Genomic DNA, 25,430 nt, shown 5'->3' with positions numbered 1-25,430 from the left:
AAAGGGGGAAGAAAAAAACACATCAAACGGGAAGAAGTGCATGCTGGAAGCCCTTAATTATTCACCTCCAGCAACTTGTTTGAATTCACACCGCCTCTGTCCTAATTAGTGGATCTATGACACCGTGACCGGCCACATGACACCGTTCTCCCGCGGCGTTATCCGGCAAGCCATCGCAAACCCTCCATGTATGTGAAATCGAGCATGCAACTGTGCCGCTTGTCCCTTTGCTGATTAGTTCCTTTCATTGGCTTAATTGATTGAAGGGCAAATTCAAATGAAGGCACGGTCTGGCGAGACTCCCGACAGGACGATCTGACCGATCCGTCTTTTGTGTCCGAGAGCGTTATACACGAGCCTCTAACAAAGACAAATAGGTCCGGGGGAACGGCTTTATGCGTGACGCCATCAAACGCGCGACCTTGGGACTTTAATTGAACTGTGATCCATGCGTCTGCTCACTGAAAGAAACACACGGCGTGATGAAACTGGAACTGTGCGGAGAGAGAGAGAGAGAGAGGGCTGACGCTGCACCCGGATAAACATAGCTGCAAATACCCCCCAAAAAATATGCAACGTAATCTTGACTGGAATTTTAATGTGTGTTTGTGTAATAGCTCCTTGAACATTCTCCAGGAAAAAAAAGACAGACGTTGCTAATATCCGGGAAGGCTAATGCAGTGTGTAGGACATGGATCAGCGGCAACAGTCTAGCAGTCTGGCTGACGTTCACTGCTCAGGTCATTTTGGCAAGCCGCCGCGGTCTTCTCTATTTACACTTCCATCACAGCTTACTGTACACACACGTCTTACCATCGGCTATTACACGGCGCGATGCAATGGATTAAATGCACTTTTCAATCATCAGCTACCCCCCGCCATCACGCCACACTTAGTATGGAAACTATACTCTCTCATTTTTTATCTTTTTCACACACACACACCGAATTTCTACTGCTCTCGACTTAGAGTGAGTGAGGAGATTAAGCTTCAGTTTTCTTCCCTCAAGGACACTTGGTCATGACACATTACCGCTGATGATTGTAGCGAGGATCAAGCTTGTGACGTCTCAGCTGGAGTGCTGCACTGATGGGACTTTGGCTCCTGACTATCCGGTGCCCCGGGCTAAAGAGGGGGACTCCTACAGTGTCCAGACTAAAATGGCTTTGCAGTCATGCAATGTATTTATAAATATCATTTTTACTTTGGCTGAAATCTATAAAACTGTGAACAAAACTTTTCCCCATAAATAAAACAGTGCTTCTGTTGTTTATGTGAGACAAGCAGAAATACAATTTGGCAAAGCTCTGTTTTTTTTTTTCTTCCCTTCTGCACACGCTGAAACAAACTAGTGCTCCCTCGACAGATTTTGCAGAGGAGACTTCAAGTCAAAGTATGGCAGCTGAATGGATCAACCATTAGGAATGTGTCTGCTCATTGAGGAGTATAAACGAATGTGTGGAGGCGGGTTTGAGTTTTGGATAGAAGTCGCTGAAAGAGAAAAGTCTGTGCTTGGTTTGGCGCAGTGAGAAAAGGCTTTTCAGAAAGTCTGAGAGTCTCTTTTGCTCCAAGATCACTCCAACGCTCCACCCGGTCAGGTCTCAGCGAGTGCACATAATGTAACGGGCATGTCACGCAGCTCCTTATTAAAAGGTTCTGCAAACTCCAAATCCAGAGCGTTATGATAGCATCAAACAGCTATTTGCTATATGAAGATATACTCAGGGTTCATACACAATTTGACCAATGGATTTCCATGACTTTTCCATGATTTTTAACCAAATTTCCATGACCAAACATTTTGTGAAATCTGGGTGTAAACATGAAAAAGTGAGAAAATGTAGTATTTAAACTAACAATGAGGATTTCAAAGCATACAGTAAACCTTAAATGACACAAATGAATGAAAGACAATAGTTTGATTAAAAGAATAAACATTTATATAGATGCCTGTATGTATGCCTGCTTATATTTTGAGCGTCTTTCTTTTAAAAAGCATATTCATTATTTCAAACTCAGCGTAAATGAACGTCATGAACACATGAATATAACACATTTACATGGCTTTTCCAAAACCTTTGGGATTAGATTTTTTTTCAAGGACTTTTCCACGCCTGGAAATAACCATTTTAAAATTCCATGACTTTTCCAGGTTTTCCATGACCGTAAGAACCGCCAACAACCGAATCATCCGTCGCTATGTTGAGATCCGTGTGGAGGCAATCCCTAAATCATAGGTGTCGATCCAGACTGACCGCAACATGGAATTCAATAAGCAAAGTATTGAAACCATCCGAAAATATTTTTTTAAAAAGCGATGGATGTGAGTGTAGCGGCGTGAATCAAACATGACGCCCATTTTCTATCAGAGAATAAAAACGGAAAAACAGAAAACTCATCACAGAAATATTTGCTCAAGGACAGGACATTGCCGTTGCTCTGCTCTCTTCACATACTCTGACGAACTCCTTTACATAGAACCAATAATTTCTCATTACGCTGTCGCAAACTACAAGGCCACCCTTTTCTGAATACGCTCAGTTTCTTCAATTGATTCCTTTCTTAGAATCATTACAGAAGGAAATCATTCGTTTGATGAAAGACTAATTTGAGTCATGTAGTAGGGGGGAAAAAATGCTTTAATGCCGACATTACGGCTTCCAGCGAGATTAATGGTACAAATGCGAGGCCGAGCCTCCGTACCTGATAAAAAATTTAAAAAAGCCGAGGCGCCCTGAGCAATGTCACCTTGGTGACAGAGAGAGAGTGCAGAGATTGGTAAGGGGAGGAGCGGGAGTGTGTCTTAATTGCACCCTTTCCTTCATTGTTCTCCTTTGCACTGTGTCATCCTCTCAGATACCACCCAGGCCCTCGCGGATCCACTGTGATAGAGGCTAAAAGTGAGCAGGAAACCACTCAGTTTTTCAAATGCAAGCATGCTGTACAGTGGAGCGCATGCCAAGATACTGAGGCTGTGTCCAATAAGAATCGGCTATGTTCTCCTCGATGGAGACAAGCTGCAGCTATACCCACTTGTAAAGAAGAGAGGAGGGGCATGGAGGACATGACTAAAGCACAGACAGCAGCAATTTGCCTTATCTGGTTCGACAGGCTCTGGATCGGTGCCGAGAGAGGGAGACGGCTTCCGCTCGGGTCTTTTTTTTTTTTGCTACAAACGATTGAGAGAAGAAAAGTCCTCAGATGTTTCAAAAGTGGAGTGAAAATGAAGCAGGAGTCACAACAAAGAGGGATGTCTGGGGCTAAAAACCGCTGTGCAGCTTGCACAGGACCAGCCGCTTGCTAACATGTCGGGTGAGGACATTAGTCAAGGTTTACAGCGTGAAAGAATCAATACTGGAGCAGCAATGAAGGCAAACAGTGATATTTGGATTCATCTTCACCCCGGACTGAGGATATCGAACTGCATTCCTTGCCCAAAAACCCACATGGGCCATAAATCTCAAATGTCAAAAAGTGGCTCAATGCGAGACTGAGTAATTCAGTTTGGATTAGAAAATGCAAAGGGGATAAAAGACGCCGCCGACTCCAAGCCTCTGTAGTAAAAACCAATGTGTGAGGACAATGAGAGATAGGATTACAGATGGGGCAATAATACTTTTATGTGAACACGGTATAAACTAGCATTCCCAAAAGTCGCTGACAAAATCATTTCACAGTCTTCAAGAGCTCACTGTCTTTGGGTTGAGCTAATGCGATAGCAGCATGCAACCCTTTAAGCAAATTGATTGAGCTCTTGTCAGACGCCGGCACATGAGACAGAGCAACACGAGTTGGCCTAACTATTTTTGAATCTTCCAAAATTAGTTTGACTCTGCGATTTATTTTTGGGGTGGTGCTGTGATAGGACAAATGTGGAAAGAAGAAAAAAGATAGAAAAAAAGCCTTGGGGAGGCTGCAGCAGTTACCGCACAAGAAGAAACTCGACACCATCTGGTTGTTGTTTTTATTTCTGTCATCATCGTTTCCACGTACAAGCAGTACATAATGATTTTTCCTGAACAGTGGCGTCCAATTTTCTGATAAATCCAGACACGCGGCGCGACTCAGTCTAATAAAGGATGCAGCCTACATTTGCATATCACACATGCCGCATCTATCTGTTGATCGCGAGAGCATCTCAACAACAACTCCAACGGCGATGCTGCCACAGTGAAGGCTTTGGAGATGGGTGTGCTATACTTTGAGACAGGTGAGATGAAACGCAACGCCCCGGCACCAGTCAAGCTAGAGGCATATTTCAATGTTCTTTTTGCACACTTCACAAACCTCATGTTTTGGATGGCTTGACAGATTGGGTTCGGCGATGGGCCCTCGTGTCTGGTCTTTTAATGTTCAACAAAAGAAGCAGGACAAAGTGGCACCGGGGTTTGAACAAAGTAAAAGGAAGGCTCAGTTTCAGAAACTGGTTCCCTGACATGTTTTCCACAACCGCATCCGACAAAAGATAGTTTGCGCAATCTCTGAGATGTGAGAAGACTGTTATACACGCTGAGTGCATGGATGATATTACTTTGCAAACCCACAGAGTATTAGAGGATGAATAGCGCTGCCCTTGCCAATTGTGGGTGTGCACGTATGATGCTATAAAAGACCGTATTCAGGATGTAGGCAGTTGTAGTTACATAATCGGTCCGCCTTAAAGAACACGCCTCCTCGAGTTGCCAAAATATCTGGAAACGGAAATAACTTCTGAGGTTTACTTGAAGCTCGATGAACCGGACCAGAGAGACAGTGGCTAAAGCCAGATGTATGATGTTGTGTCAGGCGGTCTGCAGAGGATGTGGAAGGATGCGCTGTGGCTCCACCAGAGCTCACGTAAACCCCCTCATATGTGTAACTACACATCGGGGCCGGGGAAGATGCCGCACAGCGACAACAAGCAACGTGATTGGTCAGCTCGGCCTGCTTGCGTTGCAACGGATGCATTTCTGATGGCAGGGGAGATTATGAGAATACATGTAGCAATTCAAATTCAATATCAGCTGCTTGAATAAATTGAAGAAAAACAGGAGTCTGTTTTCATGCACAATTGGCGGCACAAACACTTTATTAATGTGCTGTTTAACAAGTGAACCTCATTAACCTCTTTACCCTCAACGGACCCACCGGTGGTGCTTTAAAAACGGCACTATTTCATTCACACGCTGGGGTGATAAATACATAAAATTGAATAATCATTGTATATTGTGTCATTTAGGAACCAAGTCTCTGCAGAACTTTGATTATCAGGCATTGCGCTTGTGAAATAAATATATAAATGTAAAGTGATCCATCTATCTGAACCACATAATCCAAACGCATGAGTGACATAATAATTACTGGTAACTTCATGGTGTACACTTAAGTGATGATAGCTGCTGATGGCAGACCTGATAGAAGGCTCACTTAAAGCTACATTTGTAAATCTTTGCTGCTTTTTGACGAGTTTATATCTATTTTTTTTATCAGCAATCAAAAAAAGGGTGATGCCCTTCCCACCTCTGGGTGAGAGACTCTGAGGAGTGGAAGCTTGTGCCGAGGCTCACTAGGACGTTTTGTAGGGACGTTAATAAATACTGGTATTGTTGCATATCTGGTCATTTTGGGCCCTCCTGGTGATCGTATGAAGGAACAGTATCTTGAAATGGGATTTTTTTTCACAGCAACGATGGACGTTGATAAATCTGCACTTTCTTGGTCCTTCAAAACACACTTATCTCCCTCAGAGTGATGGGATTTAGTTCATCTTTTATACAGCAGAATGACCTCTAAAAACCTGATGATGGCTGAACATAAAGGAAGTAGTTAACAAGACGCCACGCAAACACGCCACGCCGCACTTCTCAATGCCAACTCTCCCACGCACCACAAACGCACCTCGCTGCATCTGTAATGCGACTGTCTGCAAACTTAAAACTGAGGAACGACGGATTGAGAACAACCGGTTCATATCTATTCATAACATTAGCTGTGTCATTTGCACCGCTTTACGGTTTCTCTCCCCGAATAATGGAAATAAAGTTGAACGAGAAGGAAAAAATCAATCATAACCATGCCATGCAGGCTCCTCAGCAGTGATGCTATCTCTGTAAGAAACAACAAAGGAAGCCCCCTGACTCTGTGGCTCACACACACACACACTCACACTCACTGGCTGGTTCCAGGAAACACATTACTAAAGGCATAATTACCAGTTTCTCAAATGCATTCGTTGCTCACACAAGCGCCGACTTATTTAGTTTGACGCCAGTGAAAAAGAGGAAATCCTATATCTGCCATTTGGAAATGTGATATTTAAATTATACCTACAACTTTGCAAACGCAAGTGATTAAGCATGTTGTATATATTCAGCAGAGTAAATTACATTTCGGGAGCGAAGACGCACATTAAACGCCCACTAAAATGAGGCAAACCTGCATGTGAACAAACACCTAGACCACAAACTCCTGACAGTGTGAGACTAAAGGACTCTGCCGAAGACCCTGAATGCAATTTTGAATATTTTGGAGATGAAAGGGACACAAATGGTGTTGGACAACTGGAACAATGATGGTGAGCTGGAGTGGATTTAATGTCAAAATGCACTACCCTGAGGCCCTCTGCTTATACTTACAGTCACATTACTGCCTCCACATTTGTAGCACAGCACTGAATTTACCAGATTACAGTCCCGGCAATGACTCGGCGCTGTATATATATATATATATATATATATATATATATATATATATATACACACGATAGTTTCATTCTGCATGTTTGACTCCCTCGCCTCTCTGCACCGGGACGACGAAGACAAACTCCTGTCCATTTATTGTACTCGGCGATTAAAGCCAATCTGATTAATGAAAGAGCGAGAAATTCATTTTGCTGATTGAATTAATGAGAGAATTAAAAGTGACGCCTGCTCATCAATAGCGAGGGCCTCCGCGTGCGACAAAAGGCCCGCCGTCTTCCCAAAATAGCTGAGTCGTGTGGAACCGCAGAGCGCCCCGCGCCCCGGTGACTTAGTCTCTGATTTATTCTGTCATTACTGTGAATGATCGGCCCTTCAAAACTCTCCTCTATTATCTGCCGATGGGACGACGAACCATATTTCATTTTGATTCAAGTATTTATTGCAGTGATTCAGGGTTAAGACCACCTGCCTGTAACCCTAAGAGGCCACCTATCTCTGCACCCCCCCACACACACCCAATACACACACACAAACACACTCGCACTAGATATATGAGCGTGTCCTTACCGTTCTGGATGTCCAGGATGTGGTGCTTGTCTAACATCCACCCTCCCATGTTGGAGGCATCCAGTTCATAGCCTTGTAACACCGCCGTCCTCTTCTCCCAGAGCACCACATCCAGGCAGGACTCGTATTCATATCCCACCGACACTGAAAGTAATGATGGCAGATGCCTATGGTGAGCAAGGTTGCAACCTCCTTACCTGACACTTAAGGCAGCAATGAGCCTTGCAGCCAATAAGACATTCAGCACACGTTGCGATCGTCTTCCGTATTTGTGGGTTCTGCTTTCTCTTTGGCTGTGTCATTCTCTCCAACTGGGCTGATTTTAGAAGACCTGTGGGGGTTCTGTGTCTCAACCTGCACTGTTTGGATTTGATGCTCTCTCTTCTCGTTTGTTTTATCTCGTGTAAATGCAAATAAAAACGGCACATGAAGTGGCGTGAATTATTTGAGCGACAAAAGATGGAGCGCGTTATGGGAAATGTCATGAACACTGCGATATGGTCGAGTGCGCTCTGTTGATTGTCAGGGCCGTGAGTTTATTTTTTTCTTCTCTCTGTAATATGTAAGCTTGAGTGCTCAAACATTCATCCTTCTTAACAAAATCCCTCAGACCTTTTCAGATTTTTAAAAAGGTTTTCTGCAAAACATTTCGATGGAAGTGCGACTACATGTAGTTCTGCAAAATCCCTACACTGCAATGTAAGTATATTTATTGAATTACTAGTCAGAATATCTCATTACACTTAACATAAGACACAATCTTATGTTAAGTAACATTTCAGTGAAATATAGGGACTTTTTTTTTTGTCTCTAATTTTAAGCTTTATTTTTTAATCTCGCGGGAAATCTGACTATCATTCCATTTGCAGATTTGTTTAATTCATTATTTGTTTCTTGCTATTTTTAAAGAGGCCTTTTTCCCCCCAGTGTAATGTATTATAACTCAAGCTGACACTTAAATTATTATTAGATAAAAAACAAAAAACATAAATAAGATTTTCCATCATCTATGATCCCATCACACGATTCTGTTATTATTTGTGATGCTGGATTTATTTCCTCAGGCTACTGCCTCATAGGCAATATTTTAGTCAGCGCACTGCTTCTGAAATATCATACATGCAAAACAAAGAAGTCAGCAGAAGAGCAGTGGCCTTCAAAAATGCAGCAACGGGGGAGGATTTCAGGATTTCATACCAGCTGCTCAATCTTTATTGCACATGGAAACAAGAGCGGTGCCCGGTTAAATAATCCTCAATTTACAAAAAAAAAAAAAAAAAAAAAAAAAAAAAAAACTAAATCAATCTTCAAAAGTTCACCCAAGGTTCATTGCCTGGAGGTAGCTTGAGTAACCGAGTGAACCTACGCTTACACAACATCTCTGGCCGGCAGCTTCACAGCGGGTACTCACCCACAGCCTCCGCCAGGCCAAAGACCTTCTGATTGTAGGCGTCTGTTTTATCCCAGATGAAGGTGTACGAGAGGTCGGGGAAGGCCGGGAAAGATTTCTGGAACTGACGGCCCATGACGGCCACCATCAGGTGGACCTTCATCAGGCCGAAGGGGAGACGGTCGTGGGTCAGCAGCACCTTGAGGATGGGCTTGTAGCCAGCTGCCCTGGAGCTCAGGTAGACCAGGTTGAGGTCGCTGCCGGGTATGGCCACTTGCTCATGGAGGACCTGTGATTTTAATTAGCAGTCAGACTGGTGCCAAATACACAGTGTGGAGTACGGACTTAAGAAACAGGAGCAACAGGAGTTTGCTGCTATTTAATGTGGAAGGATAACTCTGAGTAAATAATGGAAAATGACGTGATATTGTAATGTAGTGCACTTCCTACGTTTAGCTGTTATCGCTCAGGCATTCATAAAACATTTGCGTAAGAGACATTTTGTTTCACAGATATACAGGCTTATCATTTATACATATTCTATGCCGCACAGTCGATATATTAAAAACAAGTTCTTACTTATATACCAAACTCCAGAGTCCATATGTCTGTGTGCAAATGTAATAACTCTTGGCAACAAAAAAAAGCAACTCTAGTAATTGACGAGTCTTACTGTCTCTTCACTGTTGAGTTCCAGTTACTTTAAACAGGTTTCACCTCAGATTGCCACTGAAGCACGGCCAAATGTATTTACCCTCAAACATAAAACAGATCTTTTTTGTTCTAATCATATTTAGAGCTGCCGAGCCACATTTTGCATTCAGGGATTTTCAAGTCTGATTTGAGCCAAATGGATATAAACCAAATCCTGAGGCATGTAACCTCCGTGCGATGTGCCCTCGGAATTTATCAGCATTACTGTGAGACAATTTATGGCTTAGTATTTGTGGAGACGCCTCAGTTCAATCAAAGCTCAAAGGCAAACTGAAAGGCAAATCTGACTGTGTGCGAGAGAAGCCATGGTAAAAGGAAGATAACAGTATTATTGTTACTCCTTGTTTGTGTATTTTCAACACTGCTGCATGTAGTGTTGGGATCAAACATGGGTCGACGTATTAAAGTCATTCAAAACGATCAGATACGAGCACAACAGTGGAATTGGGCATAAAAAGCCCCGCGGCGGGATCTCACCTGGGTCTCGGGGATAACGGGACTGTCCTCCGGAGACGTCTTGTACAGAGTGGAGAGGGGCGTGGCCAGGATGAGGGGGCTGGGCCGGGCCAGGCCAGTGAGGTAGCAGCTGGGGATGTCGTTCTCCTCCCGCTTCATCACCACCGTGTCCATCACGTGGAAGACGTTCCAGGGCAGCCACACCGTGCGGTGCAGCGTGGGGAACGGGGCGCGCTCATAACTCAGCGTCAAGGAAGCGCCGCCGTTGGCCAAGAGGTCAAACCTTTAAAAGAGTACCGTGAAATGAAAAATGCGCCACTGTTACGATGTCGTGCCTACTCAATGAACTGCTTGGATATGGGAACATGGTGACAGTGATGTGAAATGACCTACCAGAAGACTATAAATAATGGTGGAATTTGAACCTGGAAGTACGGAAGCCCGTTTCCGCGACAAAAAAAACAAAAAAAGAGATGAAAAGTCATAATTATGAGAAATAAAGTCGAAATTATGAGATAAAAAGTCAGAATTATGAGATAAAAAGTCATAATAATGAGATAGAAAGTCGAAATTATCTCTTTTTTTTGTGGCAAAAATGGGCTTCCATAAGGAAGTGAGTTGGGGTGCATCTGAATAAATCTTTTTAATTTCTCTCTCCATCTGACTTCCTTTTATCAACGTTATTACTGAAAGCAATGATGGCCATAACTATGGAAATAAGCCCCCGGTTGTAATAAACTGGAATTTCATGTTAATAAGTGCAAAGTAAATATTTATTGCAGGACTAAGCCTGAACAGGCTTTTTTCACTGGAATAAAAGACTTCTCCTCAACTAAGTTTATCCCCCTATTATCATTCACTGGATCTAATTCATGACTTCTGTTTAACCAGGCATGGTATGAAAAGAAACTTTATGGTAGAATTTGGTTTGGAGTCATGGGAGTTCTCGTTGGTGAACTGGTTTTAATTAGCACGACATTACTCAGGGATAAGTTACTGGTTTGGAAATGAAGGGCGAGTCTTTGAAGTGCTGCTCTATATATTCTGCGAGCTCCACTACCCAGGGGGTAAAGCATCTGTCTGGTGACATTGCATGCATTCACATGCACAAAGACACACACACACACACTCACAGATTTCAACGCTTATGCACGTCTCTCATGCACGCACTTCCAATTACACACACACACACACACACACACACACGTACACGCACACACACACACACATACACGCACACACACACGCCAACAGCCAAGCTGTGCAGCTGACCTAAAACAGCTTCCTTCTCAAGCTCTCTCCACTTTGGGCAGTGGGGAGCTCACAGCTGCAAGAGGCCAGGCTTTGATGCTGCCCCCCCCCCCCCCCCCCCCCATCCCCCTTCTTAACTCCACTGAGCGGATCTGTTGGCTAACCAAGTGTGATTATCCCCGACCATTTATCATGCTCCTTGTCAGAAGAGTTACAGGGCGGAATATCTGAAGAAATCAGCTAATCCTCAGCTATCTGGGGACCCGAGGATTGTGCTTCATAACAACAGCTGGGCAATTCGGTGCCACTTATGAGCCTTTTATTCTGTACTGGCAACACTCAAACACGACCTCTAGCAGCTGAATTTGAACGAAAGGCTCGGGTTTACCGTCTCGGCCAAATAAAGCTCCAACCTGAGGCGAACCCGTCCTGTGAAATATGACATGCTTTTGTCTTGTATGTGTTTGCGCTGCCGTTATTAAGAACCCGTCTGCGCTAACAGCAGGAGAAGGTCAGACAGTAATCCCATGTTTTACTACACTGCGGGCAGATTGATTCTACCCTTGCTGATTCAATGCATTTTAAACAGCCCGGTTCAAAATGGCCACCACCACTGTGACATTTGCATGAGGAATTGTTCTAGGGCACAATGTGCTGCGGTTTCAATTTGTTTTGAGCACTTTTTGGATCACCGCCAGGACGACTCTCCCACTGTTGGACAGCTTTTTTTTCTGCTTTTTTTCCACACTGGTCTAGGGGACAGCAGTCCGAGCCACATATAAATCGTTCGCAAGGGCGACGGTTGAACCTGCGGGCTGAGTGTACTCGTGTTTGTTTGCACATGTAAATCAGTGTTGACGGATGCAGATGGATGGCTGCGCGCCGACACATGCCGCACCCACTGATGCACGTCTGCGCAGAGTGTCTCACTTACATGCCGTCCTGCCGCGTGACGGTGTAGCCGTACTCCGGGTAGTGCAGAAAAGACACGTTGACTCCAATCAGCGGCGTCCCGTCTCCCGTGAGGACCTGACCCCGGATGACTGACGCCAGGCTGAGTGGGCAAACAAACACAGGGAGGAATGAGTGAACAAACGAATGCCAGCCGGCGTCGACACGCGGCCACATCACCAGTGCTGCAACACAACTGTCATACCCGTTTGCCAGCGGCACCGGCAGGGAGGTATGATTTACTGACCGCTAGGAATACACACACGTCACGGGTTGTTATTCATGGAAATGCCACCTCACAGAGCACCGCTCTGTCTCTGTTTACTGCTTTAAAGGCCCATAATTCAGTGGGATGAGGTTTTTCCGGACATGGAGGGCTGTTGAGATTTTTGCCGCACCTCGCACGTGTATTGCAGCATTAATATTTCAAGAGAACACAGAAAAATGGATGGCTTTTTTAAGCCTTATCTTTATTTCAAGTATTATTAGTTTGAGACGAGGCATCAACACTGCACATTATTTAGCCAACAAGGTTCAGCTGTTAGTGAGTCTGCGAAATAGAGCCAACTTAGTAAATTAACCAGCAAAAGGCATACCAAATGAGATTCATGAGCGAAATATTCACAGTGTTATCACTCTGACCTCGCTGAATTAAGAATTTCCCCTAAGTATCTATTTTCAAGAGGGAGTGATCCAAAACGTGATTATGCTCGCAAGCACTTTTGCTTCCAATAGAGAGCCTCTTGTCAGTGTCAGAGCCGAGTGTTGTGCTCACTTGTGTGATGCATGTCTGTGGTAATACTTATGATGAAAGATAATATATCAACAAGAATTGTGTCAGAACGGGCTCTTCAACTCGGTTACAGATATCCTCTTCATGCGAGAAGTTGCAAAGTTCGGCGGCTGATGTGTCAAGAGGCACTTTGCCGGAATTCAGACAAACAAAATGCAATGCTGGAGGCAAACTGTCAACACCCAAAATAAAAAAAATAAACAAAAAGCAGGGAGAAAAAAAAGAAATGCGATAATCTGAAAGAATCGCCACAGCTCTTTAGAAAGGCGAAGTCATTAATACGTGTAGACGTGAAAAGAAAATGCATTTTGTTTACAAGAAATGTAAAAATGTGCAGTCGTGAAAAGTCAAAATGTTAGACACATTTAAAGTGGACGAGAGGAAATGCATGCTCCCCTTTTAGAGGCTTTCCGAACAATAATCCCCTTTCCTCTCAGTATTTGGACGTAGATTCACCCTCAGTGGCCGCGAGGGTTAAATGCTTCACTTAAGGGCACCTCGGTGGTAGTTTGTCTCGCATTGGGGAGCATTACTCATTCACTTTGCTCATCCAGATTTACCCTGCTGGCAAATGGATTTGCTTCTGGTCAAAAGGCTCTCCACCTCCAGCATCCCCTTCCCTTTGCTTTCCCCCAAAAATAGTGTTTTATTTTTTTTCGGGGGGGGCATTTTTGCTTCATGAATCACAGCAACGGACGCTTCATACATGATTAATAAAGCCTCAGATGTCCTCTGCGATTATTCAACATGACTGCGGGACCTTCAGGTGAAACCTTCCCCGGCGCTGCTCCTGGTTCGTATATCTTTAAGTGTGAAGTCGTTTGTTCAGCCAGTCGTTTGTTTGATGGTAAAAAGGGGCGACAATGCGATATTTCTCCATCAACATTTAATCATTCCCTACTTCTCAACCATAGAGACAAATTTTAAATGTGTTCCCTCTGCATTTGTCACTGGTGGGCAAAAGATGTCTCATTTTGCCACTTTGTCTGCGGGTCATTACGTATATGAGACTGGGATGATCAACAGCTTTAGCCTCTGTTATTTCCCTCCTCCTCCACGCCCGGCACAAGCATCTCCCATCCTTTATTTACCGGCTCAGGGAACAAGGCCACTTAAGAGCCCCGGCGAAGGTTCACTCTTTCTTTCCTGTGTCTCTATTAATCTTTTGAGAGCATACTAGAGGAGCCAAACCCGCCAAACAAACGCTAAGTCACACCACCTGCTGAAAACCCCAGAAATGAATCACGGAATTCATGCATTCTTATCTGTCATTGTCTCACGCCGGCTGGAGATCGGCACCATCTGAAGAACCCAACGGGAGGCTTGTGTGGGGGATATGTGATACGGCTCGGGGACGAGTGGCGTATGAAAAACACTCAACCACAACACATGCTTTATTCTCTGTGCCATACGAGGGACACGTTTACTGCAGTTCTGAAACCTGACCGCACGCCAACATCTGCACCGTCTCTTTTCCAATGGCTTCTCAAAAAACAGGAGAGGAGCGACCTCTAACTGTTTCCCATTTCGGGAGCATTAGACATCAGATACACTACGGAGAGACATACCCGTCACCGCTGCGTTTTGGAAGTCTTGATGCCGCTCTGGCTTTGTTCCAGTGCTTCACAGACTTTTTTATAATGTATACTCTGCAAAGGCTGTCAATAAATTATTCACCTTATAACCTCAAATGGATGTTTGAAAAATGTGGGTCTCCAAACAGACTTTGCCACTAGTACATTCTACTTCATTATCAGACTCTCATAGGAAGAAAAAAAAAGAGGTAATTAATTTAGTCAAATGAAGGCATTTTTGCAAAACCTACAAAATGCACGATGCACTTTTGACTACAAAACGAACTTTTACAAGGAGATAAAAAGCCAAATGAGTATTTTGAGCAAGAGAGCTAATGCCACTGCCAGACATGAAATCGACAGTAAGCTGAAGACAATGAGCATGAGGATTACTGAGAACCCGGCTGAGAAGGGGGGGCTGGGTGGGGGATAGCCTCATTCTATATTTTCACTAAAGCATGCTATTTACATAAGGATTACTTTAAACTATTGGAGAAAATATTCCCAAAGCCTTCTGCACACAGTTGGCAATCATTTTTCCTCCCCATCAGTCACAAAACAAACGCCACTCGTTGTGCTGAACAAATGTGGGAGTTTTGCTGAGGTTTTGGTGAAAAATTCAACTCTTGTCTCCTCATTGATGGAGCCCAGAAGTCTATTCATTGGGTAAGATATTCTCTTCCTTTATATCAAACATTTTTTAATCAGTTCTTTTTACCTTGAATACACATCTTAAAACTTTAATTCTTGCAAAAAAGCTGAGGAAAATGGGGAAGTCACACTGCAAAGGTGTCACCATGAATAAAAAGCCAGCTCCAACACGAGAAGGTCGCAGGTTTTATTAACGTCCACCAATGTCAAAATGTCTTTGAGAGACATAAAAACCTCCTCTGCTCCGTGGGTAGATACTATGTAGTGTAATTAGGCAAGGTCATTTATATATATATATATATATATATATATATATATATATATATATATATATATATATATATATATATATATATATATATACAGTGTTGGGGTAACGAGTTACAAAGTAACGGATTACAGTAACAATGTTACTATTATAGGCAATGAAGTAAAGTAACGCATTACACTCAAAATATTGGTAACTACACTACTTTACTAGACCTCAGGAACGCACTTTCCTGCGCTACCCAAGCCATTTTTACCAGTCCGAAAAGTTCTCTTTTAGTGGCGCGCGAGTCACACGACACTTCTTGCATGAACAATAGCAACAAGCTGCTAGCTAGCGCTGCTGCTGCTACTGCCCGCGAACCCTCTGCCCAAGTCAGGTGTCAAGCCTGGTCCCGCTACCTTCTGGTTTTCGGGGAGCTAGCGGAAGTTAACGGAGAGTTAGCGGGGAAGTTAGCGGGGAAGTGACGGAGCGCTAGCAGGAGCCCCAGCTGGCTACAGCGGGGAGCTAACGGGGACTCAGACCGAAGGTAGTAGCGGCTCGTAACCCAACGTTTAGTAACTAGTAACGTGTAACTAGTTACTTTTTATGAGTAACTACCCCAACACTGTATATATATATATATATATACACACAGTCGCACATTTTAGACACAAAGGCAATAAAAAGTCCTTAAGATAATCATATACATAAAATAAGTTATTTTAACAAAAGAGAAAAGAAAACAATAGAAAAAAAACACAGTATGTATTATAAGAATGTAACATCTTTAAACGCCCCCAGGAAAGGGAAGGTGGCAAACAGAAAAGTTTGGAGTCTCGATGTAAAAGAACAAAGGGCTGCAGCAGACCTCGAGCGTACTGAAAAGTTTACACCAGATCTGTGTTGCACAGAAAGTGAAAGCTGCTCCTTCATGTTCGGCGCTGACCCCGGGGACGGCAAGCCAGGCCGTCCCCGGTGATCTGAGAGCTCTGGGACGCTCGTAACAGAGCAGCACATCGTGTATTTTGGCCCCCAAAACCAGTCGGTGTTTTGTCGGTCAATAATAGTCATATTTTCAAATCAATTGTTGAATTCATAGGAAGCATGTGCAAAGCTCTGAGAACTGGGCCGACGTGTTGCACCAAGCTGCAGTCGCCTGATTGATTTTCTTTTGTTACAGAGAACTGTAAAAACACTGTTACAATAATCAAGTCCAATAAAACAAGATGCTCTAAGTTGTGCTGAGACATGAGTCCATGAAAGCAAGCTCTATTTTTAAGGTGGTAGTAGTTTCTGGCACCAAAAATGCACGCATTACTTAGCATAACTAGCTAATTTAGCTTAACTTAGCTTAATTTAGCTAACGCATGAGGTTAATACAAGTTATTTTCTGCTTAACGTTATGACAACTAACTTTATAAGTTGCAGTTATATTGAAATATTAATGTTGTATTGTGTTACCTTGGTGTTGTTGCTGGAAGTCATGTGTCATGGACGTGATACGATGCATTAAACATGCGCTCAGCAGGCTACTTCGTTTATTAACTAATGTGCCAAAAAATAAAGACTGTTCAATGTAAGAGAGTGGAATGTCAACGTTACCTTATTGATGATTGATTAGTGATTGATATGTGATTTTCCACCTTGACACATGTAGATGGGTCCCAGCGCCTGAGGTGCCCAAGCACAAGCTCAGTGATGGGATGCTACTGGGAGAAACTGCTTTTTTTTCTGAAATTTCACAAAGAATTGGGAGGGTTGATACAGGCCACTGCCTTTTTTAGTGTGTTGGGGGAATGTCCTGAGAGAAAAGAGGTACGGCTCGTCTCCAGGAGGTCAGATGCCACGCAATTAAAACATTCTGCACAAAGCTTGTGCGAGGAATAGCAAGACAGAAGGAGAAATAACTTAAATGTAACGCTATCTCCTCCAGGGTGTCATGGCTGATGGGATTAAATTGTTTCATGGAGATAGAATTAATTTCAAGAGGAAGCATGGGAGACATGGACCTTTTGCCCGATACAGAGGCACTGACAGCCTGTCGGATTTCTTCCATTTCTAAAGAAGGAAGGGAAGTTGTTGAATGATTTGGTAGAGTTGTTAAGGGTCTACTGATATGGGGGGTTTTCCTCATGTCAACAGCTTCAAATTAGGCACAAGCATTATTACCATTTTTGGTAATGATAGAGAAAATAAATTGTCTCGCAATTCAGTTTCAAGTGGGACTCTGCTTCATGCCTAACAATGCACCTTAGCTGTATTGAAATCCCTGTAAACATCGGCCTCTCATGGCTTATTGCTTAATTATTTAATATCAATGACATCCATCCATCTTCTAGTTCATTTCCCCTTTTTTAATATTAAAGTGCTGATTACCATGTTGGCTCTTTGCAGACCAATATTATTGTTTTTTTCAGTTAAAAAAGCTTTCTAGCAAATATTAAAGAGAAGTCTAGTTAAATGTGCCGGCCTTAGATATTCAAATATACCATATGATGTGCGGCCCTGTTCATGATCAATTGGGTTTCTGATAAAAGACATACATTAATGTGCAGTGAAAATGGTCTCCTCAGAGAAATGTTTGCTCTTCTTTTCTTTCCAATTTGGAAAACCACATGGTCCCGTTATCTCTGCGTGAGATACCTTATCCTCACGCTGTCACAGTCATAAGGGGCTGTTTTTAGCGAGGAACAAGCTCACTCTTAATCTTGACTGCTGAAGGAAATAAACGCTCGTGGCAGCGACACCACTGTAAACACACTTGTCACCGTGACAGCGGAGACAAAGAGATGTGAGATTCTTTTGACGTTTTTTTGGAGTGGCTCCACAAACACAGGTGTCTCCCGACTGGTAATGAGGCGGCAAACAGCCCAACGTGATGCAAATAATTAAAGAGCCGTCAGGAATTCATTACGCCCGCTCACCTGCCGTTGAACGGGTTATCCCAGGGTATCACGTGACTGCCGCTGGGTCCAATCAAAAAACTGACGCGCTCGTAGAAGCCCTTGGACGTGGGCTGGGCGGACGAACTTTGGCCCTGGCCGGCGATGGCGGCGGGGTCAGGCGAGCCGCGACAGTAGGTCTGACCCTGGCAGGAGATTTGAGTGCAGCAGTCTGGGTCCATGCAGTCGATGAGCCCGTCTGGGGAAACAGGAGGCTACAGTCAAGACTGGGAGGTGGAAGCTGTGTTGACCGAGACGCATTAGTGACTTTGAACGTGAACTTAAGTCCATTAAAGATCCTGAGCTGACATGAAATTATGAACTATTTCAAAGTATGTCACTTACTATGAACCTCAAAAGTTCTGCGCTTGTCGATCAGCAGTTGATGTACACACACATACATATATATATATATATATACATATATATATATATATATATACACAGTCTAAACCACTCTTTGTAATTGATCTACTGTATATTTAAAAGCGTGCTGTTTAACAATCTGCTCTGCTACAACATTTGAATTTTCTTCCCAGTGATGTTTTATGTATGATTGATTTGTTTTGTTTGTTTGCACTGTCACCGAGGAGCCACATCAAAGCCACGTCTTCTCTCTCTTGCACAATGAGAGTCACACACCAGCTTTTTTCCGACGCTAAAAGACGATTTGTACGAGGCTTTTAATTCTCCCTACCTCCCTCGTTATCCTTGCCATCTGAGCAGAGCGTCTCGGTCGCTACATCGCATCCCAGCCCTCTCCACCCTGACTGGCAGATGCAGTGCCAGACGTTCTGATCCAGGATGCACCTCCCGTTGTTGTTGCACAGCCCGGGGCAGCCGTCTGTCAACGCATCATGTACGTGTCAAAAAAGCGGAGTAAGTCAGAAACAAGGAAATCAGGCGGAGAAGGGGAGGAGGAAGACAAGAGCGAGGGGGGCGTTTAGAGTGGACGAGGGGGGGCAGAGGAGGGACAAAGATGATAAAAGACAGTACTGAGTGAACATACAGTACGATACACCTCTGACAGGACTTGGGATGTGGGGGAGGGTGTGAGGAGTTACTGTCGTTTCACAGGAGTTTAAGAAAAACGAGTAATGTGTGGGATAAAGAAGAGGAGGAAACCTGCTGAGCTGCTTACAGCTTAAAAGGCCAATGGGAGACACCGTGAATGTGTGTTGACTCACATCCGTGTGGCAATTGGAGGTTTATATTTGTGTTTAAATCAAAGAAAGAATGATTCTCCATGAGTTCACATTACTTGTATTTTGGTTTGCGTAAATTCTCATATTGTGCTTAAAATTGAGGGCGATGTTGCATTTGTATCAAGCTGTAAAGGGTTTCCGAGTAAGTTCAAAGTTGCCCAAATCCCATTTAAGAAGCAGAAAATCGGTCACTGTCTTGGAAGTGTATTGCTTTCGCCCGAAAATAATTAGAGTAGGAAAAGCCTATTGCGGAAAACACTCATGTGAAGTAACAGCAACATCAAAGGGAGAGGGAAGTATATGTGTAAATAAGGGAAGAAGGGTGGGAAGGAGGGGAAGGATCAGGAGTCTCCACATTTACAGAAAACAGAGCACTTGCTGCCATATCGCATTCCTTCTAGTGGAGGGTGAAGACAAGGAGCCGAAAACATGACTAAACCACACCAGGTTTGGGGCGTTTAATCTGGCAGACACAGGGAATTAAGACACGGGAGGTGGTGGTGGTGGTGGTGGTGGTGGCGGGAGGAAAAGGGACCGTGGAGTCTGTGTGAGACTGGTTAAGACGGACAGGAGATGAGGAAACATATCGGGCGAGCAGGATCACAGCAGAAACATTATGATCGACTCGGACATAGAACAGGTGTATAAACGCCGTGCTAGGAAAGACAGAGAGCAGGGAGGGATTGTTTGTGACAATCTCTCTTGGGGGGGTAGTGGTTCAATTTACCTTTATATCCTATCTTGACTGCTCCTATTACACAACCGAGGAAAGGGAAACATTTGGAAAAGAAAATTACTTATCTCCTTGGTGGCAGAGAGCTAAGACTGACAAACACATTTACTTTATTGTAACTTGCAGGGAGCACAGAAAGTGAGAACGGTTGCTGACATAAAGCTGATGCACCTGCCAGCTTGCTTGAAATAATTGGAAAAAAGAAGCTTTGCAGGTGGTTTTCCCCATGATTAAGGTTGGCTTTGCCACGTTTTTTTAGTTTCTGCTCTAATTTCAATCTCTCAACCGTGTATGTAAATCATAGTCGTTATGGTGATAGAGCCGAATAGCATATTACTAAGCATGAGTGACAGGATATGACTGGAAAGTTCACTTTTTTTTTCTTTTTAAGCACACAAAGGTGTTCCGGATCAGAAAACATCTTAAGAGTATAATTCTCAAAGCAAAGTGAAAAGTGTTTTTACCTGATACTCTGGAATCCAGGGCTATACATGTAAGCCAAGAGGGAGTTGGATAGAGATAGATAGGCAGACAGGCATACAGACATAGAATGGAAAAGAGAAACAGGTATAAGTAGGAGTTAGGCAACGAAATGCAGTTAGAAAAAGAAAAAAAAGTTGAACATTGCTTTGAGAGAGAGAGACAAAATAGACAGAAGCTGCAGGTTTAGAAGAGCAGATTCTTGGAGTTTAGCTGCAGTAAGAGTCTGACTTGGGAGTGTTGACTTAACAAAAAAAAAAGCAAGTGATTAATCAGAATTATAGATGCTTCCATAGTCAGAATCACATTTTTCGGTGAAAAGCGCCCTTAGATGGTGTTTATACTTCTGTCCATAGGAAGCAACATGAATGAATTCCTCCCCTTAAGCATTGTAAAATATTCATTGTTAACACTCTTCCATCTGCTTTGCCTTGACAAGGCGAGGCATCCGAACACAAAGAGGAACACATGGTCTCTCTTGATATCTGGTTGTTAAAACAGACTCTATTAGCCAGTTTCATGCGGGCCGGCTTCTAAACATTTTACTGTCTGCTTGTCAGGAGGTATGTCGTCTCACCCTCAGTCTATTATGGACGCATCACAAAGCAGCATGCTCATATATACTGTATTTATATATATATATATATATATATATATATATATATATATATATATATATATATATATATATATATATATATATATATATATATATATTTGTTTTCTATGTTGCCGTCATCTCCAATTCAGTGATTCCAACAACTGCACGGCAGTGAACCAGCGTCACGCTAAGGCGAATCAAAAACACATCCAGTGGTAAACTGCAGCGCTGAGAAAGCAGTGACAATGGGTTTAGCCTTGCATATAAAACAGGATCTAGATGCCGGTGACAAAAGAATGGCCGAGGAAGTCCTCTATTCAAGCCCTGTCCATGTAATGTGATTAAAAGGCGCTTTGTGCAAATGGCAGTTATTCAGGGTTTGAAAGACAAAATAAGCTCCCGGTTCTCCAAGAAAAGGTAACGCACTGCCCATTCATCCCCGCCGCATCGAAAGCAAGGAGTTACTTTCCTGGCGGGAGCCTTAAACAGGAAGAAAGAAAGGGAAAATGGATGGTGCACAATCAGCCCTGAGGAGGGGGAGATTAATACGATCAGTAATGTGACCCCTCCAACAAACTCCTCCTGCTTCCCCTGGGATGGATCGGCGCTCTGGACCGAGGATTGCTCATGAGAGAACTTGTAAATACATAATCAGGGCTGAGTAGTTTGGAGTGCCAGATCTTTGTTTCACAGAGAGTATGTTGTCATTGAGGGGTTGGAGATGACACTCGGGGGATTGCTGTTTGATGCGGCGTGTCAGGGTTTAACGAGAGGACCTTTGACAGGGGGTAAGGTGTCGAGGAAGTCGGAGTTAAAGGTCAATAGGAAGTGACATCTCAGAACTCATTATCCTCATTAATGCCAGGTGAAGCACTGCCATTTCAGAAAAATGATATTCCAAAGAGGCCGACCCGCGGCTTTCCAGCTCCCTACATACCTGCCCTTGACTCGCTAATACAGGAGCATCATTTCAGCAGTCTAAGAGGTGAAATATCTAAATGGATGAAGGGGAAATTACAAAGTTGATGTGGTGGGAAGATGTTGCAAAAAAAAAAAAAAAAAACTTTTGAAAAGAGAAAAATTATATTGGAGAATAGCAACGGGATATCACATTCCTTTGTAGTTGCCGAGGTTAACAGGTACAAATCTGCAACATTTTGATTTAACATCAATGAACATTTATATAAATATAATGATGCAATTGAATACGAGTTTGTCCTCCAGTATCTGTCACAAGGACAGCTACTGGAGAACATTCATTGCCACCTGCAATAAGACTTTATAATAAATCCCCTCTGGCCAGATCCTCCTTCAATTGAATCAATAACTCTAGCACCGCTTTCTCGTTTAGTTAGTGCATTTTCTTTTGTCATTTAATTTCTGCACTGCTATTTTATTGTATTTTATATATTGAGCATTTTTCATACTATTTTTATGTTTACTCTGTAACTTTGCTTGCTGCTGCAACAAAACACACTATCTATCTATCTATCTATCTATCTATCTATCTATCTATCTATCTATCTATCTATCTATCTAGCTATCTATCTATCTATATACTCCAATAAAAGCAGAAGAATATACACTGAAAGTACAATATTTCCCTCTGAAATCTGTTGGGTTGAGAGCATAAAGTAGCATGAAATGTTAATACTCAAAATTGTACTTATGTTAAATCCTCAGCTACTTTCCACCAATGACTGTGGCCGTTCGAGATTCAGAAATCAAAACATATCAGTTCCCTTCTGCTCAGTGAAAATATCCCTATAAGGTTTTATCGTGCAAAGATGCTCGTGTGGAGTAGGAAGGCTGCAACAGAAGTGTGTCACGATCTTTGCATCTCCAACAGATGCTCTAAAACCTGCACAGAAAACACTGACATTCACACTCCAAAAGTCGCCTGTCCTTAAATGAATTTCCCCTGTAGTTCATGCCCTTCTGTCAAGTGTGTGTAGGTGTGCGGCGCCGCATGTGTCACCGTGGCTCACCGATGGTGCAATGTTCACCCGTCCAGCCCTGATGGCAGTCACACTTGCCCTCTCGGCAGACGCCGTGGTCAATGCAGCGTGGGTGACAGTCCCTCTGCTCACAGTCTGGTCCGGTCCAGCCTTCCTCGCAGTGACACACACCGCTGATGCACAAGCCGTGGGGACCACAGTCCACCACGCACACCTCTGTAAGCGAGAGAGAGAAAACACAGTCATGTCGCTTCTGTTCTGTGAAAAAGCCCCTTTTTTTTATTTCTTCTTCTGTACTGGTGCATTTTTATATTCTGTGTAGATGCGTCTGAAAAATATTCAGAGAAGTGTTGACGCGCTTGGGTAAAGTTTGGCTAAAACGTTTAATCGTAAACTAGACACATTTTTCATCACTGCTCCTGGAAAAAAAATGTTTTAACGAAGATCCTGTAATTGTGAGAGAAAAAAATTACCTGCTGTCTGAAAATATTTCATCTGAAGAGGCTTGTAATTACTGCCATCTATAAAAGGAAGTTTTAAGAAGCCATACTTTAAATGGGGGGAAAAACAGCACTTAACTGCTTCTTCTGACTTTATGGATCTCAAATTGAGATCTGTAAAGCAAAGCAAAAAAATAAAATGTGTATGGCACGATATGTCAGGGCATTGAAACAGGTCCCCAATCAACTTTTATTTGGCCGCCACTTTGCCAAATTACACAATGAATAGTGAAAAAAGAGAAGAAATCTTCCCCCAAAAAAGTAATCTTGATATATAGTGCTATGACTTTTATGGGTTCCGGCGATAATAAAGTCCCTTAAATTCACAGTTGCTTGACATTTCATTTGTAAACTGCATTCTCCACAATACAGCAACGCCGTACCGTCAGTGTATTATAAAACATATTCAAACGTAATGAGTGCATGTTAGAACGAGATAAAACTTTAAACAGTAGGAAAAAAAAAAAGAAAACACTGTGTGTGCGTCCGTATATCGCCAGATGGATCATATCTGATTCTACGACTCATTCATGTAAAATCCACACAGCAGCAAACTATGGAGGACGCATATTAGCTCATCAACAAACAGGTTCAATCAGTGTAACGTCCACTTTCTTTCCCCCCCATCTGAAACGATATCAAAGCTTATCAAACGAGATATAGGTATTGCTGGGAATCACGCAGTTGAATGATAGGAGAGACATTCTTTAGATGTAAGAGAAACACCAGTTATTATTGTAAATTCTCTTCCTGCCGCCACTTTTAACTCATCTTTATCAAAGGCTTCAGAAATTTCATAGGCCGCTATATTTCTTTCCATGCAGTGCAGACGCCCTAACATAAAATAAAACCTGTCATCGCTCAAAAACTCTGAAGTCAAAAGAACAGCAAAGCACAGCAATTACTTTGTGCATCTAAACACTTCCAAAACAACCACTTTTCAGCTTTTACACAAGCTCATTTGCATGGCGTCTTGGCAGACTAAGGCAAGGGTTATGGATTTAAGCAGGTTCTTATGTCTGGACTCAGAAATGTTAGATCAACATGATTTCTTCAAGCACGGAGCATCGAAACACAGCAGAGCATCTGGTATGAAGCCGCGTTCGAAAAGCGGAATTCAAAATGATGCAATCCATGGGTGGTAGGTAAATCAGCCCGCAGCAGACGCGAGCTAGCGCTCAACAAGCAGTGAGAGCGCTTGCTCTTGTGAGAGAATAAGAAATGTTCATTTACTGGAACCGAGAGCTTCTATCAAAGCTTTCCAACAGAAGAGCAATGAAGCTCTCCGTCGTGACGGCAGCCTTCAGTGTGCTGGAGGAAAGTAGCTCAAGTGTGTCCTCAAATTGTAAGTGACTCGATGCTCCAGGAAATTTGGATGGCCCCATAACCGAAAAGTTTTGAAAAACTTGGTGTAGCCTCAGGGGGAAAGCAAATAAGCCGAGAGACATATAATTCTCCCGCATAAATGCATTGAGCCGTATCTACTAATTTTGTTCATGAATTTTTTTAAATTTTTTAAAGATAATCCATGGCCATTGCTTTACCCACCCTCTCCTTTTCCGAGGCTCTTTTAGCAGTCCGTTTCCAGCTCTCTCTCAATAGAGTTTTTCTTTGATTGAGAGACCTTGGATGGTTCTGATTAAGTCGGGCCGACACTGTAGAATATTAAGCATGCCTCTGGAGGGGAGTCATTTGATTCCAAAGGGATACCTTCTTCCCATAGAATCTATGCAA

At 43.1% G+C, this 25,430-nt stretch overlaps 1 protein-coding gene across 1 annotated transcript in view; it reads right to left on the bottom strand.

Moving 5' to 3' along the window:
* Positions 1-25,430, bottom strand: part of LOC306745860 (teneurin-3) — a gene marked incomplete at its 3' end in the record, with an annotated part of 124,155 nt that overhangs the window by 21,864 nt on the left and 76,861 nt on the right. The window contains exons 10-16 of the mRNA XM_079228711.1: positions 23,227-23,412; positions 18,917-19,063; positions 18,202-18,418; positions 11,993-12,112; positions 9,829-10,090; positions 8,659-8,926; positions 7,248-7,391 (exon numbers count right to left, since the gene is read on the bottom strand). Of these exons, the coding sequence (XP_079084837.1) occupies positions 7,248-7,391; positions 8,659-8,926; positions 9,829-10,090; positions 11,993-12,112; positions 18,202-18,418; positions 18,917-19,063; positions 23,227-23,412 (1,344 nt within the window). The remainder of the gene's footprint in view (positions 1-7,247; positions 7,392-8,658; positions 8,927-9,828; positions 10,091-11,992; positions 12,113-18,201; positions 18,419-18,916; positions 19,064-23,226; positions 23,413-25,430) is intronic.

The sequence above is a fragment of the Taurulus bubalis genome (assembly GCF_910589615.1).
Source record: "Taurulus bubalis genome assembly, chromosome: 13".
NCBI classification, from domain to species: domain Eukaryota; kingdom Metazoa; phylum Chordata; class Actinopteri; order Perciformes; family Cottidae; genus Taurulus; species Taurulus bubalis.
The sequence above is the reverse complement of the archived record's forward strand: the minus strand, read 5'-3'. Positions and strand labels throughout refer to the sequence as shown.